This window comes from Canis aureus, chromosome 12, assembly GCF_053574225.1.
Source record: "Canis aureus isolate CA01 chromosome 12, VMU_Caureus_v.1.0, whole genome shotgun sequence".
Lineage (NCBI taxonomy): Eukaryota > Metazoa > Chordata > Mammalia > Carnivora > Canidae > Canis > Canis aureus.
This window is the reverse complement of record NC_135622.1, coordinates 3,133,876-3,160,894: the sequence shown is the minus strand read 5'-3', so window position 1 is coordinate 3,160,894 and position 27,019 is coordinate 3,133,876. Positions and strand designations below refer to the sequence as shown.

The window sequence follows — 27,019 nt, the reverse complement described above, 5'->3', positions numbered from 1 at the left end:
ATAGGGAGAAGGTGAAAATGTTGCCCTGTGCTCTTAGCTCAATCTCCTGCATCCTCCTGCCCGTGTCTTGATGCAAATTTACATTTCTGCAGGTGTCTTAAAAAGGATCAGAACTTCATGGTTCAGGGTGGGGTAAGGAGAGAAACCCTCAACCTTTCTTTAAACCATATTCATATATTTTAAGAAGGCTAAGTTAGGCTTCTATGTATCAGGAAAAATCTAATTCAATTATTATAACTATAAAGTTTCATCAGAATTGTATTTTAAAATCACTCCTTTTAAAGAACTATTATGCTTTTTTTTTTTTAAGACTTTATTTATTCATTCATGAGAGACAGAGAGAGAGAGTGAGAGAGAGAGAGACTGGCAGAGGCACAGGCAGAGGGAGAGGCAGGCTCCATGCAGGGAGACAGATGTGGGACTTGATCCCAGGACTCTAGGACCACACCCTGGGCCAAAAGCAGGCACCAAACCTCTGAGTCACCCAGGCATCCCTATTATGCTTTTAATGAAGAGTTTTAGTAGATATATTTGAGGGGGAAACAAAGTCTTAATGTTACAATAAATAATGAAAAATATTCAGGTTAACATAAATTTAGTTTATACAATCCTTGCCTTGCTTGAATTCACTGAACCATGGACATACAGCCACCACTAATATCAATCCCACTATAATTTTCATTACTTAAAATTTTCATAAAAACAAATTTATTTTTTTTTTTAGTCATTAAGAATCATTTCTTTCTCTGAACTCCTACAAATTTAAAATTATTTTTTTTTAAATTTTTTTTATTTATTTACTTATGATAGTCACAGAGAGAGAGAGAGAGAGAGAGGCAGAGACACAGGCAGAGGGAGAAGCAGGCTCCATGCATCGGGAGCCTGATATGGGATTCGATCCCGGGTCTCCAGGATCGCGCCCCGGGCCAAAGGCAGGCGCCAAACCGCTGCGCCACCCAGGGATCCCCAAATTTAAAATTATTAATTCAAGTGGGGAGGTGAAGGAGAAGTGGGATCCCCATTGAGGAGGGATCCTGATATGGGGCTTGATCCCAGGACCCTGAGATCATGGTTTGAGCTGAAGGCAGATGCTTATCCAACTGAGCCACGCAGGTGCCCCTATTACCAGCTCTTTTGCATTGTTTTCATATTAACATCCCTCTAATTCTATAAGCTTTTCATTTTCCAATCCCTCTTACTTTGCACATCTTTATGTCTTGCTGTTGCATGCTGTAGCTATGAATATAGGTCTCTCCTCCTCTACAACTACTGTTCCCTTCTCCTCCTTGGCTCATTTGCATTGTTTAGACTTGACTTCCAGACATTCACACTTTGGTTTCACAGAGAATAGCCTCTCCTGGAATAGTCTCTGTCTGCCTCGTGTTGAAATTGGTGGAGGACATGTTCCTTGGGCCTTGTAAACGGTAATTTTATAAGACCATCTTTGAAGATAAGGGTGATTTCCAAATCTCTCTAAATCCACCCTATTACTCAGTGCAATAGTTTGGACACAGAATGAATTTCGTAAATGAGAGAGAATGAGACACACCTAATCTTCATTCTTCTGCCATCTTTATCTTCAGAAATATCCACCTCTAGCCTCGAGTTCAACAAAGAAAATAGAACAACAAGGCTTCTATAATATCAGTTCTCCTCTGTGACTAGGAAATCTTGCTAGGCAGAATAGAATGATGCCTATTAAGACACCAAAACATGGGAAATAATCATATTAATTAGAATAGTAGTAAGAGGAGTGAGAGGAGTAGCTACCACTTTTTTAGGTCCAGCCATGTGTGTGGTGCTATGCTCAGTGCTTCATAGGCAATATCTCATGTGATGCTTACAGATGAGCAGAACAATTCTATTCTGCAGACAATGGAACTATAATTTAGAAGACGTACGTAACTTACTGAAGACAGCATAGTTTGCCCATGGAGAAGCAGGCATGCTACCTTCACTCTCTGAATCCAAAATTACCCTGAATAATATCTTCTATTCAGAGCACCCTTTTTGTTGTTAATCCTCTGCACCTCTAATGTCAGCTCTGGCCTCCCTTGACTGGAGGTATGTTTACAGTCAATACATAATGGTTTCATTGATTATCTTTGGCTTTTGAACAACTCTTTCTTCAAAATCCTAGTGCAAATCAAGGTCTCTTCTCATTGAAGTGCTGTTCTTTGAATCAAAGCCACATCTCAGCTGACATGGCATCATGGCACATTACTTTGACCACTCTGTGTAACTTTGAAACAATGTTTTCTTCATTCTATTTTTTTTTTCTACTTCATCACTCATCAATCTCTTAAACTTCCTGAAATAGTGATCTCTGGTTCTTCTAGCCTGCTCTTTTAGAAAATTATTATAAAGAAATTTCTTCCCTCATCATTAAAATTGCTATTTCTAGTATCACTGATGATGAAATTTGGAAGTTTTGGGTTCGAGAGCTAACAGCTAAGAAATAATTCTCGAGACATTTTTGGTGCAAAAAGGTGATTTTATTGTAGCACAAGGACAGGTTCCATGGGCAGAAAGAGCTGCACTGGGATTGTGAGGAATGACTGATTATGTACTTTTTAATTAGTGGGGGTTAGGGATAGCATTTGGAATTAGAAAGCAAAGCTTTCAGGACCTTAAGGGGCTAGCTGCTGTTAAGATAAGGTTACTTTTAGTCATAAACATTAAGGTACTAAAACAGCCACAAGTTCCTTGAGAAAGCTCACACTCTGCATGTTATAGGTACCTATCAGTGGGCTGCAAGGTGTAAGGACACTTACTTTAAGCTACATTTATCTTGCCTTTGTTTCCCTCATTATTTCTCCCCATGAGCAACTTTGACCCTTAAATCTTTAAGGATATTGAAGGTGGAATGTCTCATCTTCTGTAACTCCCTCCTTCTGAATAGGGACATAAAGATATTCCTGCCTCTGGGTCAGGATTGGTCTGTTGAGAATTTAATATGAGTTAGGAAAGGCTATGGCAGTGGTATCTAAAGTTAACAGATGAGAGTCTCCATAAGCAGAAAGGTCATCTGTCCTCTTGAAGTTATGGCAGTGAAGGAGTCTTTGTACCAGGTGGAGAGATATGGGAGAAAACAGTAAAACATTATTAAAATAACAAGAAAAAGAAACACAATAAAAGATCTTTGATAGTTAACCAAAATCTTCTTCCAATAATTTAACCAATTATTAAAGGAGAGGAAGGCATGTTTAAAGCACCAATTTGAGTTTATGTTTTTTAACGATCCTTTTATATTTTGTGATAACCTGGAATACATACCCAAATTTCAATTTGTTAATGGCACATGTTCCACTTGTGCAGGGGTTAAAATATCTAATGCCATTTTATATAATAGCACCTGCTACACAATTAAGGCCTTAAATGACTCTCAGAATAGCATTATTATTATTATTATTATTATTATTATTATTACTAAACACTTAAATAGCTCAAATGGATAACAGTTCTACAAAATAAAATGACATTGTCTATTATACTTTTGTATATCATAGATATCTTAAGAGAAAATTTCCTTAGTCTGGGAGAGCAAACATGAAAGAACCAGCCAGCAATGTTTCAAACAACAGTCACAAAAACTGTAATTATTTTCTTTAGTTTATATAGTCCTATGTTACTAATTCTAGTTTGACTTGAATGCAGCTTTTAGTTAGTTCTGGAAATTTACTTACTCATTTTAGTTTTATGATTTTAAAGGTATCCAAATCCTGTATTTTTAAAAAAAATTTTTTTATGAAACTTTTTGAAGATGAAACTTGTTTTGCAAGAGCAATAATAACTATAAATGACAAAGACTCAAAAATGGACATGGTTAAAGATCTGATGTGAGCTAATAATATAGCAGGCAAGAAAATCCAGTTATTTCTGTGACACATAACATCTTAATAATCAGAATATCAGGGATGTCAGAGTGGCTCAGCGGTTAAGCGTCTGCCTTCAACCCAGGGTGTGATACTGGGATCGAGTCCCACATCGGGCTCTCTGCATGGAGCCTGTTTCTCCCTCTGCCTGTCTCTTTCTCTCTCTCTACTCTTTGTGTCTCTTATGAATAAATAAATAAAATCTTTTTTTAAAAATCAGAATATCAAGTGATAGCCTTATACCAAAACAAATTAGAATTTTAGGGATTGTATTTAATCTCTAGAATAATAGAATATTTACCCAAACATAACCTATAGCTTATTATTTGTTTGACGATGGTTCCAGAGCAACTTAAAATAAGAAAAGAACAAACCTAATTGGTAAAAAAGATTTCATTTACAATTTAAATCTTGGACAAGTTAAAAACCTCAGAAAGTTATAAACAGCAGGGAGCCTAAGTAGGATTACAGATTATTACAAAATTTAAAATTTAATTATTTATTCAACTAAGGTGGCAATAACAGATTCCAAAGATAAATATGTAGGGTTATATAGTTGTTAGCAAAAGAGAGCTCCTTTAATATTAGAAGTTTTAATTATGTTAAATAATCAAAGATCTGATAAAAACAAAGATTGGTTATAAACTTTCGTTTATCCAGCAGACAAAAGAGAAATAAACCCCACTTTGCTTACATTTTGTTATGCAGAGCAGACCAACAATCCAAGAAAATTTTGTCTTTTTAACAGAGGGAAAAGCAGAATTTCAATCTTACACCAGTGTACTGTTAAAATCCATTTTTAAAAAAGATTTTATTTATTCATTAGAGACAGAGAGAGAGAGAGACAGGCAAAGGGAAAAGCAGGCTCCACGCAGGGAGCCTGATGTGGGCCGAAGGCAGGCGCTAAACCGCTGAGCCACCCAGGGATCCCCAAAATCCATTCATTTCAACCTTAGTCCTGACAGTGCATAAAATTCCTTTCCAAAGATTTCTCTTCTAAATATTTTATTCATTCAGATTTTGACCTAAGCCACCTTTCCCCTATTAGTCTTAATTATATTTAGCAGAATTTTAACTCTTAGAAACCTTAGTCTCCAGTGAAGATTTAGTAACTGAGAACTGTTACAACAGAATTCTTTTAGATCTGAAATTTATAAATACGTTTTATAATTAAAAAAATTTTTTTTATAATACAATCTTTTAAGAAAGCACAAAGTACATTTACCAACAGACCCAAGTATTTTTTGCTTCTCTGCAATAAGAAGCCAAAAGCACAAACTTACATTCAGTAATCAATGTTTTGGCACTCTATCCTATTTGGAAAAGACCTAGATGCCCAACAAATTCAATCCAATTTATCATCCAATCAAAACTTTAAAGTTTTGGGTTACCAAAGACTTTGAAAGCTATCCTAACAATTACCCATGAAAACTTTGAGACAGACAAAATTAATGATCATTTTAAGTATCTTTTTGCTGACAAATTGCAATGGAGAAAACACAAACTTGTTTGACCTTTAGCAAACCAGGGAAGAATAATGCTGATAACTCTAAAGACATACTTATCTTAATTAAACCAACAAACTTAACTTAGCTTAAATACTGAATATATTTCACCTGGGTCCACTTAAAAGTCAATCAATTTGTACCCCACTGTCAATTTTTACATGGCACACTGGTGAGGAAATATGAAGTGGGCACTATAAGTCCAAGGGGGTGCTCTTTGTTCCTTGATGGTGAAAAGAGGAGGAGGAGGAGCCAATGACACTAGAGGATCCAAGGATGGTATGGGAGCCAGTTTCAGGCTGTACCTACGGTGGTGCTGAAACAGGGGAGGGGAAAGGGGGACAGAAGAGGTGACCTGCCCTCAGGAAGGCTGGAGGCAGATAAAAAAGCCCAGAGGGCAGAGAAAAATATATCCTGGTTCTAAAGTTCATCAACTTGGACAGATGAAAAGACATTTTTTTTTTTTCCTACCAACAAGTGGAAATATGCAGTCCATGTCAAGCCAAAGAAGACAGGGAATTTACTTGAAACAAAAGGAGTTGTGGCAGCTGTTTAGGAATATTCCTTAAAGTCCCTGTCCTGAGGTAGACTAACCACAGACAGTTGACTCCAATTATCATAGGGATTAAACTGGGAAATGAATAAAGGAGAAGTCCCCACATATAGCTAGAGTTACCTGAGTCTATTAGGAGGAATAGTGAGAGAGAATGTCCCCTTCATTAGGGATAGCTTGTGTTTTCTCCAGCAATGTAGGTTTATTTGGAGGAGGCTTGTTTAGAAGATCAATATCCAATATCTCCAGAGGGGGTTATCAACTTAGCTGGTGTTAGACACATTCTGCAAGAGGCCCTTAGATCAAGATCCTGATTTAGGACCACTTGGAGCTGGACATAGAGTACCTCAGTCCATTTGCCCTGTTGCCTGCAGAAGAGATCTAGCTGATAGATCACACTGAAACTTAACGTCCCATTAATGAATGGGTCATTTTCCCTGGTCTCCTAAGGAGTGTTGAGGCTGTGCAGTGTTACAGAAGACCAATCTTTTTTTAAATCTTGCAATCCAAATTGATTCCAGTGGGTTAAAAGCATGCCAAAGGCAATGGAAGTAGAAGCCTAGAGAAGGTCCATTATCAAAAATCCCCTCTGACTTCCTGGTGGCATCCCATGTGGATATGTCAGAGATTCCAGCGTCAAAAGTGACGGGAGGCATCCCTCAAACATAATTGCTATTGATCACCATTCTACCCTAAAGGACCTGCAGGAGAATGTAGTCCTCTCTCTTTTCCGTTGCATCCTAGGCTACTAATGGGTCCCTGGAAATGGACTGAAATATCATGCCATGTTGTGCCATGAAAGCCGTGTTGTGCTATGAAGGCTGTGAAGAATCCACCATTTTTAACCCATGGAAAACACTAGAAAAGTTTTATAAGGGGAAATTACTCACTTTTGTACCTTAAGTAGTCAGTAGAGGACATTAATGAAAATCAGTGAAGATAGAAATCCATCATTATCTAAGCGACATTCCAACACAGGTAGTCCTTACAGCTGGCCTCCCTGAGAAACAGTTATCGGTTGGGTTTTCATTTAGTTGGGTACTAGTTTTGGCTAGCTCCCAGGTGAGGTCTCATGACTAGAAGTGGTTAGACCAGGGATGTGGAGGGAATCACATTAGACCAATGAGGAGGAAACCTCACATAAGAGTATTAAGATCGGCAGCCTTCCTGGTGACTTAGGTGGCTGTCCCTTTCCCCAGAAAGACAAATTGTATAAGAAGAGGAATAAAGAGAGGGCATCAAGTTCTGAGTCTTATTACCATCCCGACCGAGGTACTAACTTTAGCCAGAAGGCAAGCTTTTTCCTCCCTGTAGAGTAGTAGCCCTGGGCTAGAGGATTGTGGCCTGAGCAACTGACATGAAAAGTGTTCCAATAAACCATATTCCTTGAAAAGCTCCTAAAATGAAAGTAAGAGAAGAGGAATTTAAAAGTTTAAGTTTAAAAGAAGCAACATATCTCTTTTTTACCTATTGTATATATGGTTGGAAATGAACTATGTGAAATGGAATGTGGTATGAATAAAAGAAATGGAATGTGGTATGGATAAAAGGTTTTTTTTTTTTTTTTAATAATTAATATTTTGGTTGAGGAGGGGCAGAGTGAGGCCTGTGGGACAGGATCTTGTGGTTTGAGGTAGGTTATTGTTGAATCCTAGCTTTCTTTTGGGTGGGTTCCCCAGTCTTCTTATATTATTAAAATGAGTGAATGAATGAATGAACAGATGGACAGGTCAACAAAGTAATAAGGGAGAGGACAGTGTATCTGATTTCTCTAGTTCTGTATGTCTAAGGTCTGTGTTGCCAGAAATTCATTAATTTATATGATGTTCTAATTTGATTCTCACAGATGTGTAACTTTGGTTCTTCATTAATTTTATAGATAAGGAAATTGAGGTCCAGAGAAGTTAAATAATTTGTCCATGGTCACATAGTAAGAACAAAGCTGGCTTTCCAGCAGTGTCTGAGCCTTTCACTCCTGTTCATTCCTCCTTCTCTTCACCTCTCCTGGGCAATGTTATCTGCTCCTGTGGCCTCAGTTAACATGTCACTCTGACAACTGAGCAGGCCTTCTCAGAGAGCCCTTCAGTGACCCCTGAATCTAAAGTAGCCCGTTGGCACTCAAGCACATCACTATGCTTTATGTTCTTTACTTCACATATCACCAACAACTGGTTTCTTATTTAGTTACTTTTTTTGTGCCCTCCTCTTCCCATTTAATGTGAACTCTCTGAAAGTATGAACCTTGTTATCTTGCCCAATACCATGTCTTCAGTATCTAGAATGGAATATTATGGATGCATGAAAAATGTTTTTTGTTTACCTAGCTCCTAGGTCAACATGCAAAGTCCAAATATTTTCCTGAACTTCAGGGGGAATCATTTGGGTGCCTTCCAGATTTTTCCAATCAAGGGCACCATTCTCATTCCAAATTCAAATTTTACCGTATAAAAACCATTCCCTAAGGGGCTCCTGGATGGCTCAGTCAGTTAAACTTAGTCACTCTTGGTTTCAGCTCAGGTCAGGATCTCAGGGTTCTGAGATTAACCCTGGATTTAGGGCTTGGCACTCAATCCCCAGTCAGCTGGAGATTCTCTTTCCCTCTCCCTCCCCCTTTGCTCCCCTCACCCTTGCCTGCTCGTGTGCTTGCACACATACATACACTCTCTCTCTAAAATAAAATCTTACAAAACCGTTCCCTAGCCCTCCATTCATCAAACTTCCTCTCTATTGATTTCAACTCATAGAATAGCATCACCTCTGCCCAGTTCAAAACTTGAAAACATCCTGGATAGTTGTCTCTCTTATGTCCTCCTTTCTCTTGGGTGTTCATTGGCCAATGATAGGTGGAAGTGTTACTAAATTAAATGACACTCTGACAAATGTGTAAGAATGCTTTTTATGAAATAATGATTAATTCCATTTAAGTTAGTCATTTTAAGTGTTTTATTACATTATTGAAAATTATCTTTCATTGGTAATACATATGAATTAAATACTTACATATTATTTCAATGAAATTCTGGTTGTATGATGTTGAATTAATAAAGTCACTAACTTCTCTAACCCCCAGAAAAGGCTAGCATAATCACATAACTCATAGGATTGTTGTAAGGATTAAATGAGTTATTATGTGCAACTAAATGGCTTAGGAGAGGACAATAACAATTTGCTCTCATGTGACATGACTCTCAGGAACACATTCATTTCACAGATTACAGTTTTTCTGCAAACCACCATCATGATCAAACATACCTTCATTATTAATGAAGGTATCAGCATCAGCATCAGTACACAATATGGCTACTCCCATATGGCCACTCCTCTTGGTCCTTTGAACCAGCCTCCATAACTAACTCAACCCACGTTATTCTCTTCTTTCCTGAATCAATCAATTCTGCGCATTCCACATTCAATTGAGTACTGTCCTAATGTTCTTAAGGTTTTTGTTTTGGCAAGCCTCAAGAAATGGTAGTTATCTCATCTCTGGGCTTTCTTCTTCCTTATAAAGTTGTTTTTCACTTCTTCATTATTTACCACTTTATAAGCCAAATTCATTGATAGAAAGGATAAGTAATGACTTCTGCTCTCACATTTCCTTTGAAATCAGTCTTTCTGAGGTCATTATTGATGTCCTAACAGCCAAATGAAATAGACTCCTTGGGGCATTTTGCAATGATGATCACCTTTAGGTCTTTAGGACTCTTTCTTTGAACAATAATGCAAGTCTTTGTTTCCTTTTTCTAGGCTAGTACTGACCATTCCTATTCTATCCATTCTATTTCCCTGCCTGTTGTCCATCAATGAAGTCTTGGAGTCCTCAGTTCTCTTTGATCCTGAAAATATGATGACCTCATTGCCGTATCATCAGCCAGATACCATGTTCCTCTCCAGTGCCTTCTCCTAAGCTCTAGTAGCACCAGGGTGTGTGTCTCACAGAGAAGTCATATGCACCCTCATCTGTTTTCCATGCTGGCTTGTAATGGCCTCCAAGGCAGGAATAATTATTCTTGTATTTTTGAGCACTTAGTAGAGTGCTCTCTCCAATGTACAACATATATCTCTGCCTAGTTAGACCTACTTGTCTTTAATTTCAAGTGTGTCAATAAGCAAAGCATGAATTTTCACATGTGAGTATTCCCTATCTTTATACATTGGTCTTGAAACAAAGCCCAGTGGAATCCCCAATGGCCAAGTGGCAGAATTGTCACTTACCTACCATCTCCAGTTCCAGTCTCCTATGGCTTCTCGTGTCACTGTCTCTACCATGATCCCACAATCCCTTGTGTTGCCTCCTGGCCACTGGTTGGTTGCCCCTTGAGCTTCTCTTTCTGGCCAGTGACCTGAGTTTTATTACCTTGACTGGCCTGCTTACATATACCCACAGTTCATCTGATTTTAATTTTGGTTGGTTTGTGCTCTCAAGCCTAATAAGAGTACTATCTGAGGCACTGATAGATAATGAGATTCATGGTCAAAAAATTAGATCCTTAGATCCAAGCTTCTCCATGTATATCCCAAAGGCATATCCTTATTAATTCACTGTCAGTGACATTCACTCATTTCTTCCTTATATCAACCCCTTCTGTGAGTACTCAGTGGGACTACAGAGGAGAATGGAGAAGAAAAAAGACCAGTACAGATTCTGCCAAAAGTGGGCTTTCCCTCTGGAAGAACAGAGAGACATGCCAAAGAACTTGGCACTATTCTGAGCTAAGAGCTGTTAAGGATCACACCTGGGTCAAAGAGCCCTCCCTCGAATAGCACATAGTAAATTGATTTACAGTGCATTATGTCCAGGTACATCCTTAAGGAATCCTGGCTGATCTTTATGACAAGAGCATTTGAAAAAATCTGGCTTCAAAATAGACAATACATATTTATTGACTTAATGAAGGAGTGAATGCATGAAGGTAGAATGGCTGGCATGCAGCAGCCTGGGGAACAGATATCCTCTTGGCCCTATACACAGAGATTCTGGAGTCCTTGAGCTGAAAGTATGAGAAGCATAACCTCATCCCAGGGGTGAAAGTAAGTGCTCAGCTACTGCCACATCTCTGGGGGCTGCTGCTGACTTGGGTCATGTCTGGAGGAGCAGCCATGAGAGGGCAAGTAACCTGGACCTCCCCTCTCCTCACCATTTCTTCTGTTCAAGTTTGAGATGCTAAAATGAAGTCTTCTCCTGTCCCTGCGCTCCCCCAAACTTCTTGTTCCCTAACCCCAGGCACCCTCCTGTGGAACCAGCATATCCCAATCCCACCATGGAAGAAAATAAAATTTCTCCTTCTAGCACCTCTGCTCTTTGTCCTGTGATCCCTTAGCACCACTTCCCTGCACCCCTGCCCCACCAGTGCCATTGGAGTTTCTCCAGGCAAAACTGCCCAATTCAGCTTCTGAACATACCAGCCAGTGCACTGCCTTGTCCAGACAACACTCTAGGAAAATTCCAGACCAAGTTTAGTGACTTTGTCCCTTAATCTTGGAAAAGGGATCTTCTTCCCTTCTGTTAGTCTAGTGTTAGAAACCAGATTGCATGTACAGGGTAGTAGCTTTCATGTTTCCTGTGATTTATATTAAAGAATGTTCATAATATGTATCACACTTTATAATACTTTGATAAGTCAGCAAGGGAAACAACCAACAGTGTTGAGATATGAAGATACAGAGATTCGGGGAGGTGGGGGGCACAGTAGGGGACATGTGAAAGCTGAGACCATGGTGCGAAACCCCAGTTCTTACTCTTAATTATTTCTGAAGTCACATGGCCAGACCTATATGACTTCATATTCCAAATAATTTTGGCTCATTGAAAACTGTTTCAGAAATAATTATTCTTTCCATTAGGTGAGCATCATGATGTAATGAAAATGTCTGTAGTGTTAATAATAATAATAATAATAATATGATGGTGATAATAATGATAATTGTGTTTATTAAGGGCCTATTCATGGCTTGACTCCTTACATACCTTTTATTTAGACTTTACAACCACCTATGCACCAGCTATTGTTTACATTTTATATAAGTTGAAACTAAGCAAGGCTCAGAGAGAGTAAGTGACTTGCTGTTCTACACAGCTGCTGGACAGACAGCTACAGGATAAGCCCAGGCATGTCTGCCCCCAGAGATCTTGCCTTTTTCCTGGGGGCTCAGTCTCTCGATTGGTTTTACTTCTTGAGATCCAATAGCGTAAAGCATGGATTGTGTCTGAGGGTGCCTAACACTAACAGAATCAACAATCCATTTTCTGTGTTAAGACAAAGAGTCCCCACAACTGTGTTCTTGCTTCTGTACCAGTAAGCTCCATACTACCCCTTGCAGGGCACCCAGAGTCTGGTCTTGGCATACTTCTGCTTAGAACTGGGGCTTGCCATCTGAAGATGTACACCTGGTGGTCCCTTCCTCCTGCCTACACTGACTGGTGGCTTCCAGTTCGGTGAATGTGCCACCATCCCTCCAGTCCTCCTTGCTATCTCTTCATACATGCTCTTCCCTCCTTCTACCATGCTCCTCATGCTCTGGTGCTTCTTCTTATCTTTAGATCTTAGCCCCATGTTGCCTTACTCAGGAAAGCCTTCCTGGCCTCCCGTGAACCTCTCCTGTCAAACACTGATCAGGGATTTCATTGACTACCTATGTGGCCCTTTGATTAATGTTTGTCTCTCCACTTGACCAAAATCTCTCTAAGAACAGGGGCTACAGTCATTTGTTTATCTTATCACTGTAGCCCCAGGATGTAGCACAATGCTTTATACATAGTAAGTACCCATTAGCTGAATGAAAAATGCATGCATGGAAGAATGAATGAATCAGCATCACCAACGTTATCACCATCATCCCTCCAATCTGTATTAGTATTGAAATATCTTTCTTTTTCTTTTAACTTACTCATTCAGTTTATTATTTATTTCTCTCCATTGGAATGTAAATTCTTTTTTTTTAATTTAAATTCAATTAATTAATATATAATGTTTTTATTGGTTTCAGAGGTAGAGATCTTGATTTATCTGTCTTAGGTAATAAATAACCAGTGCTCATTACATCATGTGCCCTCCTTAATGTCCATCACCCAGTTACCCCATCCCCTCACCACCTTCCCTTCCAGCACCCCTCAGTTTGTTTCTTATGATTAAGAGTCTCTTTTTTTTAAAAGATTTATTTATTTATTTATTTATTTATTTATTTATTTATTTATTATAGAGAGAGAGAGAAAGAGGCAGAGACACAGGAGGAGGGAGAAGCAGGCTCCATGCCGGGAGCCTGACGTGGGACTCGATCCCGGGACTCCAGGATCGCGCCCTGGGCCAAAGGCAGGCGCTAAACCGCTGAGCCACCCAGGGATCCCCTGATTAAGAGTCTCTTATGATTTATCTCCCTCTCTGATTTCATCTTGTTTTATTTTTTCTCTCTTCCCCTATGATCCTCTGTTTTGTTTCTTAAATTCTATGTGAGTGAGATCATAGGATAATGGTCTTTCTCTGATTGACTTATTTCGCTTAGCATAGTACTGTCTAGATCTACCCATGTTGTAAATGGCAAGATTTCTTTTTTTGATGGCTGAGTAGTATATATATATATATATATACCTCATCTTCTTTATCCATTCTTCTGTCGATGGACATCTGGGCTCTTTGCATAGTTTGGCTATTAGGGACATTGCTGCTATGAATGTTGGGGGTGCAGGTGCCCCTTTGGATCACTGCATTTGTATCTTTGGGGTAAATACCCAGTAGTGCAATTGCTGCGTCGTAGGGTAGCTCTGTTTTCAACTTTTTGAGGAACCTGCATATTGCTTTCCAGAGAGTGGCTGCCCCAGCTTGCATTCCCACCAACACTGCATGAGGTTTCCCCTGTTTCTGCATCCTCACTAACATATGTCATTTCCTGACTTGTTAATTTTAGCCATTGTGATTGGTGTGAGGTGGTATCTCACTGTGGTTTTGATTTGTATTTCCTTGATACTGAATGATATTGAGCATTTTTTCATGTCTCTATTGGCCATTTATTTGTAGGTCTTTGGAGAAATGTCTGTTCAGTCTTCTGCCAAGTTCTTGATTGGATTACTTAAAATAACTTTCTTAATTCCTTCAGTCCCTGGGATATACATATGCTGAAATATATTTGTAGTCTATCTAAAATTGTATTCAAACTGGGCATTTTGTATTTTTATTTGCTCAATCTGGCAACTCTGTCACAGACAATTGCCTTTTGAGGCTGTGGGCCACTCAATTTCAGGCTTGGAAGCTCACAGTCTCATTCTCCCACTTGTGAATATGTGTAGCTTTTTCTCCAGAGACAGAAAGTAAAGTCTTTGGAAGGCAGTGGCTCTGGATTCTCCTTTCTTTAGGTGACCTCTTTCTAGGTCCCTATCTGGTGCTTATATCTATCAAAGCTTTACTTAACACTCTGCATTACAAATGTCAATTCATTTATGTGTTTTCTTCATTAGACTGCAAGCTTCTTGAGGGCAGAGGCTGTAAATAGCTGCTCAGAGAGTGTTTGTTGAGTGAATGGATGATGACTACTCTTAACTCAATTTTAGGAATCCAGTAATCAATTTTAGGAATCCACTAATCTCACTTAGTAATCCAGTGATCTATAAATACTTATTGAGTGTTTTTAACATCTTTGCTTTTTGTGTTTTTTAATATTTAAATTCAATTTGCCAACATATAGTGTAACACCCAGTGCTCATCCCATCAAGTGCCCTCCTTAGTGCCCATCAGCATATTTAAAAAGCTTAACATCATGAACTAAGATCACATTCTTCTAGCATAGAGTGTTTGAGATAATGACTATTAATAGGGAAAATATAAAAAAGTAGTCATCACTGAGAAGAATACATACACTATTTCCTTGGATTATGGGTCAGCTTCCAGTGAACATGTCAGTCTGGGTGATTTGTGTTCCCAGGATGCTTGGGAAAGATGCCTGACTGAGGTTCCAATAGGGACAATAGGGATATTGTAGGAGATACCATATATATAACAGGGAGGCTGGCTCTCAAAAACCCTGTGAGTCTATGCCTCATGAATGTGATTTAGGTTTTACCAATATTTAGGAATATATCTGTGTGTGTGTGTCTGTATATGATATGTTCATATATGTTTATATGTATACACATGCACATATATCCATGTAAATACAGATATATAATCTTTATTGAGATATAATTCACATTTCATATAGTTCATCTACTTGAAGTGTACAATTCAGTGTTTTTAGTATATTCACAGAACTGTATAATTGTCACAACTTAATTTTAGAATATTCTATCACTCCAAAATGAAGTCCTGTGAAATCATTAGCAGTCACAACCCATTCCCCCAAGCCCTACTTTTTGTTTCCACAGATTTGGCTATTCTGGGCATTTTATAGATATGGAATCATACAGGGGCACCTGGGTGGCTCAGTTGATTAAGTCTCAGACTCTTGGTTTTAACTCAGATTATAATCTCAGGGTCATGAGATTGAGCCCCACATTGGGTTCTGTGCTCAGCAGGGAGTTCGCTTGAGATTCTCTCTCCCCCTCTTCTTCTGCCCCTCCCCTGTGCTTGTGCACATTCCCTATAAATAAATAAAATCTTAAAAAAAAAAAAAGAAATGGAGTCATACAGTATGTGGTCTTCTGTGAGCAGCTTCTTTCAGTTAGCATAATGTTTATAAGGTTTACCAATGTTGTAGTCTGTATCAGAACTTCATTTTTTTAATGGTAAATACATATTCCATTGTGTCAGTGTACCACTTTGTGTTTATCCATTCATCAGCTGATGGACCTTTGGATTGTTGCCACAGTTTGACTATTGTAAATGCCACTGCTACAATGTATTCATGTACAAATTTATGAGTAAATGCATATTTTCATTTTTCTTGATAATATTTTCATTTTGGTAGAAGTGGTTTGGTGGATCAATGGCTACTCTATGTTTAACCTGAGGAACTGCCAAACTGTTTTCCACAGTGGCTGCACCATGTACATTCCCACCAGCAATGGTGTTGAAGGTTTCAATTTCTCCATGTCTTCCTCAACACCTGTTAGTGCCTTTTTTTTTTTCCATTATAGTCATGCTAGTGTGTATGAAGTGGTATGTCACTTGAGGGTTTGATGTGAATTTCCTTGATGACCAATAATATTGAACATATTTTTATGTGCTTATTGGCCATTTGTATATCTTCTTTGGAGAAAAATCTATTCAGATCCATTGTCTATTTTTAAATTGTAATATCTTTTTATTATTTAGTTGTAGGTGTTCTTTATATATTCTAGATACAAGTCCTGTTTCAGATATATAATTTACAAATATTTTCTTTTATTCTGTGGGTTATCTTTTCATTTTCTTGAGATTCAGGTATTTTTAAGTTGAGTGTAATTGACACACAGTGTTACATTAGTTTCATGTGTACAATATAATGGTTCAATATCTCTGTACGTTATACTGTGCTCGCTAGAAGTGTAGCTACCATCTGTCACCATACAACACTATTACAGTATCATTTACTATATTCTCTGTGCTGTGCCTTCATCTCTGTGACTTATTTATTCCATAACTAGAAGCCTATATCTCCCATTCCCTTTCACCCATTTTTCCCATCCCCTAAACTCCCTTTTCTCTGATAGCCATCAGTTTGTTCTCTGTATTTATAGGTCTGATTCTGCTTTTTGTTTGTTGGCTTATTTATTTGTATTTTAGATACTACATATGAGTGAAATCATATGGTATTTGTCTTTCTCAGTCTGACTTACTTTGTTTAGCATAATATACTACTCTAGGCCCACCCATGCTGTTAAAAATGGCAAGGTCTTATCTTTTTTATTATTGCATAATATTCTATTGTATATATAGATTCCACTACACAATCACACACACACACACACACACACACACACACATAATTTTTATCCATTCATCTATCAACAAACATTTAGGTTGCTTTCATATCTTGGCTACTGTCAATCATGCTGCAATAAACATTGGGATGCACATATCTTTTTAAATTAGTGTTTTCATTTCATATGAGCATCTTTTCACTTTCTTGATGTTATCATTTACAGCACAAAATTTTTAATTTTTATAAAGCCCAATTTGACTATTTTTCTTTTGTTGCTTCTGCTTTTGGTGTTGTATATAAGAAACTGTTGATTAATTTACTTCTATGTTTTCTACTGATAGTTTTATAGTTTTAGCTTTTTTTGAGTTAATTTTTAGAGTATTTTGAGTTAATTTTTATGTATAGTATGAAGAATAATATATTTTAATATTAATATCACCTGTAATATTATGCAAATTTATCTTCTCATCTTTCTGTATACATATCTAATGATGACACTATCATTATAGTGCTATATTTATTAATTTCATTGTTCTACCTCAATCTATAATTTTCTATCTCTTTCTAACTTTATTTTTATCTTTATAATTTGAATCTAATATTAGGACTAGAAATAACTTCAGGATTTTTGTCTAGAACTGAGACCCAGAGAATTTAAGTGACTTTGCTGGAGGCCACACAACTTTTAATGTCTTCTTTGTGTTAATAAAAGAGATTTATAATGAATAAAGGAATTTTACAGAAATAAGTTAACCTCAAGATTAAATTTAGGCAAAAATATAAATAATAAGGTATCTAGTCTCCAAATTGGAAGGTAGTTTATCTTTGAAACCCACAGCAAACAAATAATCCAAACATAAAAGAGCAATCTATATCCTTAATTTAATAAGTGAAATCTCATCTTCTTTCTAGCCAACTTATATCTACTGAAGTCTTTCTTGGTATCCTATTAGGCAACCAACTCTTTTAACTGGCTCCAGGGATTTATTACTAGGCTGATTTTCATAACATCATTTAACAAACATTTAATGGACACTTTCTAGGAACGCGGCTTTCTGCTAGACCCAGTCTTCTGCTGCCAAGATGCTCATTATCTGGTGAAAAAAGCCATATCTATTGGTAAAAAAAGTACATTATTTGTAGGTCCCGTAAAAGAAGACTGTTGGAGTCGGTGTGGCTCATTTCACCTGGGTGATGGTGATAGTAGAGCTAAGTGAGGCTGATGGAGAACTTGGAGGTGGGCTAAATGTGATGCAATTCCTAGCAGATATCTGGCACACAGGGGAATAGAGTTAGTTGGGGAGAAAAACAGGAGATAGTGTTCTGAGCAGAGGAAAGAATTCTGAGAAAAGGCATCAGACATGAGGCATCAGCCTACATTGGGAGCGTGTAACTGAGGAGTAGGATGTGGCAAAAGGTTTTTTCTGTAACCAAAGATAGCTTGAAATTTGATGTATCTTTGTCAGCAAACCCCTTTTATACTTTTCCAAATCACTAGATATTGATAACTTAGTAATGCTACATTGATTATATTCTATGAGGCTTAGCATCTGATGAAGCAGGACTGTCCAATCGCCATAATAATCATAATATATTATGATTAAAACAGTAGTTAATTTAGTTCTGCTCTAGACTCAGAGTACTACTGTTTAATGGCATGAGTGTCACAAGACAGTCAGAGACTTCAAATACTCCATATAAGCAGGGGTATGACTTGTCTAGCTTAGTTCTTAACCTGCTGAGGAAACACATATATTACTCCTTCATTTCTACACATTCTCTGTTTATGCATTTCCAACTCCGGCCTCTCTCTGTCCTTCTACATCTTTACATCCCCTTATGTGTCCATTTAATGTCCCCAGTCACCATCCCTCTTGTGCTTGCTTCCTCTTTTATTTTTAATGTTTCTATTAAGGGTAGTTGCAAACAGAACTGGGAAGCTCTTCTGCTCTGTTTAATATTAACTTTTTTTTTGTTGTTCTCCCTGACACAAAGAGATGTCCTTGTTTCATTATCTCTTAAACAGCCATTTGGTGACAATCTGTGATAGTATTTTGTGCTTTTTACCTTTACCCTAGTTGACACATAGGTACTACATGGTTTAAATATGCATATCTGACCCACTGGAAACTGGGCTCAGGGAAGACAGCTCAATGGTACCCTGGTGACAGGATAAAACCCCGATTACTTCAATATTAGAGGGCGGAGGTCACACAATATTAATAATTTATATGGAAAAGTTGAAAGATACCTGAGATGACAAATAGCACCTTCATTTCAGGAATGAGTCCCTGCACCTCCAGCTACTATAGTGATAGGAGGGGACTCCAATGAAAAAAATGTGAGTGATACAAAGGGAGAAGTTTTATCAAAAGAGTTCAAAAACATACATCTTTGCAAAGAGAGGACAAGTATTTATTTTAGCTCTTGGGATCAAGGCATTCTAACCCACCAGTGAATTCTGTTAAGGTTCGACAAGCCTGGGCCCCAGAAGATCATAACTCCTGAAAAGGGTCTCATAGTACAACAAAGCATAGAGTATCTCTCTGTATCTGTAACTCAAGGTAACTTCATCTCATTGTTTATCTACTTCCTGAGTCTCTACCTCTAGATAACTTGGCTTTCAATCCTGGTTCTGACATTTCCAAGCTTATGATCACCAACAAATTTTGACTGCTTTGAACTTTGATTTTTTTCAGCTATAAAAAATAATAATAGTTTGTACCCTATGGGCTATTCTAAAGATGAAGGGAGTTAATACATATCAAATCCTTAGCCAAGTGATGGTTATATAGCAAGTACTTGGTCAGTTATCTCTAGATTTATGTGTGCTTTTTGAGTTGCCTCCATCTTTTTATTCTTTTATTTTTTATTTTTTTGCCTTCATCTTTTTAAATTAATGCATGCATATCTGCTGCTACTTCATGCCTCTGTGTCTCTTTCACATGACCTATTTCACTCCCAGCTTGTATTCTTTATACTTCTGAATTTTTTAAATTGCTAACTTGTCTCTATCTTTTGTTCTAGATTTTATTATATCTCTATTTTTATCATTTTTGTAGATATTTATATACCTAGGTTTCTTTTGATATCTTTATATCAATTTTACAAATCATTACACCTGTTATCACCTATTCCTAGGTTTCTATGCTTATATGTCTAGCCATGTATATTTCCATAGCTCCATCTATCTAGATATTGTTGAAAACAAATTGTCTCTCCAAGACAACCATTAGCTTTAGTCCCCAGAGAGGTTCATCTTTTGGGGCTTCGGAATCTTCATCTGTAGAATGATGGAGTAGGACCATAAATTCCTGGGGACTCTTGTTACTTTGACCTTCTGAAAGTCTATGATCCTACTCAAGTTTGGAATGGTATCTGAAGACCCCCTTTGGAATGAGTGTTGGAACCCAGAACTTGGACTCTAAATTCAGGTGAACCTGGGCAGAGACTTCCCCATGGCAGGGACCGGTATGTGCACTGCAGGTCACAAAGCACTTTTGTACCATTATCTGATTTTACCTTCATGAGAACTTAGTGAAGTATTTTCATTCCCATCTTCATATGAGGAAACTAAGGCTCAGAGAGCTACATGGGTAACTGAGTGCTAAGTATTTTAGATCAGCTGTCTTATTTAAGTCACATGATAATTCTATGGCTTTTCTAATTCTTATTCCTCTTCTTTATTTCTCTTCTTATTTCTTCTTCTTCCTCTTTTTTCTTTTTCTTATTTCCATTTTATAGATAGATAATCTGAGGCTCATGGACGTTAAGTAGCTTTCACCCATTAGCAAGTATTGGAGCTCAGATTCAATCCCAAATTTGTCTAAAGTCTGTGCTGACAAGCTTGCTCAGAATCTTAAATGCCTATAGAGGCTAGAAGGTTATATAAAATAGTGAAATGATCCAAGTAGAAGGATTATTTCACTTTCCTTTAATCTCAGCAAAGAAAAACAAGAGCCTAAGTAAAATAATAAAAAGAAACTTATATTGTGCATTGCATCACAGATATATTATAGAATGGTGGAGAATTGTAGAACATATAAGTATATGTAGAACATAAAAGTATATGCCCTAAGAGAGGAATTATTAATTTTCAGGTTTATGGAAATTAAGCTCACGTTTGCCACATCTTTTGATTTAGAAGAAAAGCTGGATGTCTAGAATCTTAAGTATAATTTCTCTATTTCTAAATTGTTAATGATCACTTACTAAATTATATAAGCAAAAATTATGTAGGCAAAAGATAAAAAGATGTCTCATCCTGACTGTATCTTGGGATGCCAAGTTAGTGTGTCTGTCCTACACTATGCTGTCTTTAAACCCTATACCGTAGCATTAGCTGAGCACCGGCTATAAAGCCATCAGGTTGCTCAGCTTAGGAGTAGGAGGAAATGCTGTGCCTGGTTGCTTATGGTTAACATTTATTCTGAGTAGATGTTGGATATTTTGAGTATCATTCTTGGCTGGATTCTTTTACATAAAATAATTGCCTTAACCCTCACAACAACTCTGGAAAGAAGGCTTAATTATCTTTATTTTCAGTTGAGTAAATTAATACTCCTGTTGGTTTTAAAGGTCACTCAGCTGTAAGTAGCCAACCTAGAATGTTAACTTCAGCTCTGACCATGTTCTCTTCGTTCTGTAGAGATGCCTCTATCTTTGAGGTGACTTTAATTGCTTCAAGTTGGGGAACTTTTCCTCTTTTATATTTATCTGATGAAAATCTGAGATAAGGAGGAAGTCAGGGGCCTGGAATCATCTTTCAGGACAAAAGATAGCTTTGCCACCCCTTATCATCCCCACCACTAGATCTCCTAGGGATGGGGGAGAGACTTATAGGGGAAGAAGGAGGAAGAAAACAAGAATCTGCTCCTTCAGAGTCGAGAAGCTTTGACATTGAAGTGAGATACTCCCACATTCTGTAGGTGACTGCAAGGTCAGGCATACAGGGAGGGGACTGCTGCTGGAATGCTAACCTGGGTGATGAGCCAGGCAGATGCCAATAAGCTGTCTCATGGATTAAGCCAGGCCCAGAGCTCTTTATATAAAGACAGCCCTCTGCCCAGATCCTTCAGCCTGAATGTCTGCTTGCTGTGAGGAGGGTGAGTCTAGGGGTTGGGTCCCGGGATTGGGCTAGAGATGCATCTCAGGGGATACCCAGATTCACAAGGCAAGGCATGGTGGGAGGTGGGGGAGCTTCAAGCATCTTCCAGGAAGTGCTTGAAGGAAGAGTGATACATAAACCTGAGGAGAAATGTCTGGTAGACTTTTAGGAGATATAATAAGAATATTTGTGGAGTTTGTGCGAAGAACTGAGGGCCTGAAGTCAGTGTATTTGCCTTTGATAATAGTGGTCTCCTCCTCAAGTAGCATTTTCCCACATCAGGATCTCTTTTCCTGGAAAAGATGCATTTACACCTTATGAGCAGAGTTGTGTGTCAGGGGGTTACTTTCCCTAAGGGCATGTGTTTGTAGATATTCTCTATAAATGGAGAATGGAAGGCTTTGCTTTTCATTAGAAGCATTTTCAGTATTTCTGGAGCCTATTGAGAAGTGTTTTGTTGGGTGAATTAATTGTTAAATCAGCCACCCTGCTATGCCAGTCACAGGGCTGCCTGTATACAAACAGATGAATTTAGGGAGGGCAGAGGAATGGAGATTGCTTCTGTTTCTCCCTGGATAAGTGTCATGTTGGGGTATGCTTGTATCCCCCAAATCACGTTTGTATGCTTCTGCTGTGCAGGGTTTTATGTGTGGCTGAACGTCAGTCAGTCTTGTGATTTAGGAATCTTGCACTTTCTGGGTTACCCCATCTAGGCACTCATTCCTTGCCTTTACGAGGAGCTAAGGAGAAAACATTTCTGAAGTAGCAGGTTGTCCCGTGTCAGATAATTTAGAACAGCAACCTGCCTGGGCAGATTGCCATGTTGGTTCTGAGCCTTTCCAAGGCTGGCATGTTTTGTCTGTGTGTGTTTTGCATATGTCTATGAGGGTCGTTTAAAGAAATTCACCTAAAAAGATTGAATGTGGAGAAACAAACATTTATATTGGGTTTGAGCTGTGCAATAACGGACTGGATCCTTTACTTTTCAGTGGGTGCTTCGGGCACAGATGGAACCTGAACACTTACTCCCACCTGCTCGTTTTTACATGTTTGCACTTGTATGTGTCACCAGTGTATGTATGTGAGGATATCCAAGCTCCTGTGGGTGTGGAGACCCCACTTTGGGCTACAGCCTCCGAAGCAGTGTTATCTCTACCTCCTGTAGAGTGCTCTCCTGCCACTTAGGACAAGGAATCCTAAGGTCTTCAACACACTCTGTGTTAGACACTCTGTGCTGAATGAAGCCCGGGACTGACGCAGGGGGGCGCAGTTGCACTCTGTGCCCACCCTCCAAGGGGAGACTCTGGATGCCTACAACTGTGGCTGTGCCTTTGAAGCTCCCTTAGATCAGGACAGGTCTCAGTGGCAGTGGTGACTAATAATGGATCCCTCTAACTCAGTAAGTGTTTTTGGGTAAAGGTTGATAGTTGGGGAGGAAAGTACAGGGAAGAAGCAGTGTCTTTCCCTTGGTCCTAGATCCTTCTCCCCCAACAACTCATCCTCCTAACACTGATCTTTCTACTGTCAGGTCTCACTCACCTGCCTTCATCAGAACCATGTGTGACCAGCAGCAGATTCAATGTTGCCTGCCGCTTCCCCAGTGCTGTGTGAAGGGTTCCTCCTTCTACTCCTCCCAGTCGCCCAGTGCCAACAGCCAGGTGGTAGTCCAAGCCCCTTGTGAGATGCAAATTATAGAGTGTCCTGCACCATGCCCAGTTCAAGTTTCCCAGGTGAAGTGCCAGGCTTCGAGCCAGTCTAAGACCACCCAGGTGAAGTGCCAGGCCCCATGCCCATCTACGACCGCCCAGGTGAAGTGCCAGGCTCCATGCCCGTCTAAGACCGCCCAGGTGAAGTGCCAGGCTCCATGCCCGTCTAAGACCACCCAGGTGAAGTGCCAGGCTCCATGCCAGTCTCAAATTTCCTCTGTTCAAAGCCAGGCCCTATGCCAGCCTGAGGTTTCCTATGTGCAGTGTGAAGGTCCATGCCCTGTTCAGACGTGTTATGTAGAATGTGCTCCAGTTTGCTATACAGAAACTTGTTTTGTGGAATACCCAGTCCAGAACTTTGTACCCTGTCCAGCTCCTCAGCCTGTCCAGACTTATGTGGCTTGTCCCCCAGTTTCCCAAACTCAGGGGAAATTCTCCACCCAGTGTCAGTATCAAGGTTCTTATGGCAGATACGCCCTGCAGGGTCAGTCCCCAGCTTCCTACAACAATTGCACCCCCCAGTTCCAATCCAGGACCGCCTACAGCAACTGCGCCCCCCAGCGTCAGTCCCGGGCTTCATTCAGCACTTGTGCACCCCAGTGCCAGGCCCGAGGCTCTTATGGGAGCTTCTCCTCTCAGCGCAGCCGCTCCCAGAGCACCAGCAGGTGCCTCCCGCCTGGCCCGCTGCAGCCTCTCTACCGCAGCTGTTCCCCACCACGAAGGTCTGAGCCCTTCCACAGCCGCTGCCTGCCATCTGCGTGTTCTTCGGGCTCCTATAACTACTGCACCCCACCACGCCGCTCTGAGCCCATCTATAGCAGTGGCTGCCCGCGGGGTCCTTCCTCAGGCTGCGCTGGGAGATGTGGTCCCAAGTGTCGGATAGAGATTTCCTCCCCCTGCTGCCCCAAGCAGGTGCCCCCGCAAAAGTGTGCAGTTCAGATTCCTCCCATCAGACGCTGCTCTGAGAGTTGTGCCCCACGACCCTCCTGGGGAGCCTCCTGCCCGGAGCTGAGGCCACCTGCAGAGTCACGTCCACTCCCAAGCTTCTGTCCATCACGGCGTCTGGACCGGAGTCCAGAGAGTTCGCTGCAGCGATGCCCACTTCCTGCCCCAAGTCCCTGTCCACGTCCTGCTCCACGGCGGTACCAGCGCCCAGAACCCTGTGCAAGGTCCGGGCCGCGCTCCTGTCCTCCACCGCGGCGACTTTCCGAACCCTGTCTGTGTCCGGAACCACGTCCAGCCCCGCGTGCAGCCCCACGACCTAGACCAGTGCAGCGTGAATTTCCCGAGCCACGTCCCTGTCCGCAGCCCTGTGAGCGCCCAGCAGCCTACCCACTTCCAGAGCCAAGTCCCCTTCCAGCACCCTGCCCGAGCCCAGAGCCCTGTGCCGAGCCTCTGCGCTGTCCCAGCCCGAGCTCGGGACCACGTCCGAACCCAGGCCCAGGAGACCTAGGCTGTCATGAGTCTAGTCCATGCCTCCTGGACACCGAGGCCCCCAGCTGTGGCCCAACTGGTTGTAACCAGTGGCAAGGAAGTGGTGACAACTTTGGACCTTGTGATGGGATTCCAGAGCCACAGGGTTTTGGTGATTGTGGAGACCAAGGAGGCACCTGTGTTGGACTGAAAGGCGGTTCTGATGCTGGAACAAAGGGTGCTTATTTTTAAGGATGAGACATCCTTGCCTCCTGCCCTGAAAATGTTCTGCCTCCTTTCCCAGCAGCCTCAATTTCCAGTATGTTCTTGTGTGCTTCTTTCCAAAGACAGCCGGAGGTGATGTCCAAACTCCATTGCATGCCATCTCAGGATCCACCCCTGGGTCTCAGGCCCCTCTCCAGCCCTACATCTGGCTCCTCCCCTGAACACACCCTCAGTTCCAGCCAAACCAGTCTGGCCACCAGGGCACATCTGGGTGTTGTCCAGAATATACCTTGGGTGTCCCTTGCCTCTAAGCCTCTGCTCACTTCCTGCCCTCCTTGCCTGGACCAATTCTCTGCTATGCCCAGCCTCTGAAATTCAGCCCATCTTTCAAGACCTCTTCCTTGGTCTTTTCTGTTTGTTCCTACCCATGGGAACCTATGCCAAGTTCCTAAAACTTACTGCATTGCTCATACCAGCCGTTTGGCAACTGCCTTGCAATATCTCTTGAATTATTTCACTTTTCCAGTGTGTCTGTTTTTCTTGACCAACTAGGTTGTAAGCTCCCATTTGAGTGAAGTGAGAATATCTCTAAAGCCCTGTGCTTCTCCTGAGGCAAGCAGCTGCTCTGCAAGGCTTGTGGGTTGGCAGCTTGAGCGACGATCTATCCTGACTGGCAACTCCAGGATCTGGGACAGAAGGAGGTCATGTAACAATAAAGATGGTACCCTCATAGTCCGAGTCTTGCATAATGCCTGATTTTTTACTCCTTCCTTACTCTCTGGGATGAGCTTCTTTGTTATTATTATTTTTCTTGAGTTTATTGTACTCATGATCTGAGTTTTGCTTGACCAGTGGATTACCTTATGGGTTTTCTGTCTCCTCTCGGTGTCCCTGCTGTCTGGCAGGAGAAGCTGGATGAAAAGGCAGGAGGAATGAGAGAACAAGAAGAACTCTTGCTCCTCAGTCTGGGGGTAGAGGTCTCAGGTCTGGGCTGGGCAGGTCATCCAGCTATGAGTGTTGGGAGTGGGAGGGGAGCCTGAGGAGAACTGGAAGCTCTCTGTGATATTCCACACAGGGTACACTCTTCTTTTGCTCAGAATAAACCATTTGCGCCTTTTTTTTTTTTTTTTCATCATAGAAAAGGCTGCCTCTATGTTCCTCCATTGCTTTTGAATCCCACTGGGCATGAGTGGTCTTGGTAGTATGAAGATACAGCTTAGAGGGTCCTCTTCTCCCACTCCCTATCTTTGAGATGGGTGCTATGGAATGAGTGCTTTTGAGGTGAACCTATCCCCAAAGGCAGACAGTAGCCTGAGGCCACCATGGTCTGTAGAGGACAAAGAGGGCCTCTTAAGAGGACAGCAGGGAGTGACTCTGGCCTGGACTCACAGATTCAGCTCCACAGGTTAGCACCACAGATCCAGAGGACATCTTTGGCTCTGAGGATATCTTTCCCTTGTCCCAGGGATCTGGCCTTGCAGTGTCAGAGGTAGAGACCTAAGAGACACCTGGCAAAGGAAAACCGGACTTCTTTATGTGAAGTACATTCATTCAATTTTTTACTGACAAATATTCATTGCTTATCTGTCAAGTGGGCACAGAAATAACTCCTCTTTGCTCTCAGAGAGCTTACTGCCTAGAGCGCTGGTTCTCAGGGTGGTACTTGAACCAGCAGCATAGCACCACTAGGACATTGTGACAAATACAAGTGCATCATATCAGACCTACTGAAGCAGAGATTCTGGCGGTGAGGCCTGCGAAGCCTGATTTTAACCAGCCCTCCAGGTATTTCTGCTGCCCAGTGTTTG

The 27,019-nt window shown here is 40.5% G+C and overlaps 1 protein-coding gene across 4 annotated transcripts in view; it reads left to right on the top strand.

Annotated features, from left to right (window-relative positions):
• KPRP (keratinocyte proline rich protein) overlaps positions 1–27,019 on the top strand; it is a 47,403-nt gene that overhangs the window by 5,102 nt on the left and 15,282 nt on the right. Inside the window, exons 1-3 of one of the 4 annotated variants that reach the window (XM_077916202.1) lie at positions 21,812–21,865; positions 23,396–23,675; positions 23,715–25,943. The exons of 1 other annotated variant lie outside the window; for it this stretch is intronic. In XM_077916202.1, the coding sequence (XP_077772328.1) occupies positions 23,424–23,675; positions 23,715–25,238 (1,776 nt within the window). In that variant the 5' untranslated portion in view covers positions 21,812–21,865; positions 23,396–23,423 and the 3' untranslated portion in view covers positions 25,239–25,943. Of the gene's footprint in view, positions 1–21,811; positions 21,866–23,395; positions 25,944–27,019 lie in introns of those variants that run through there. 2 more of the 4 variants (XM_077916199.1, XM_077916201.1) reach the window with 2 other exon arrangements.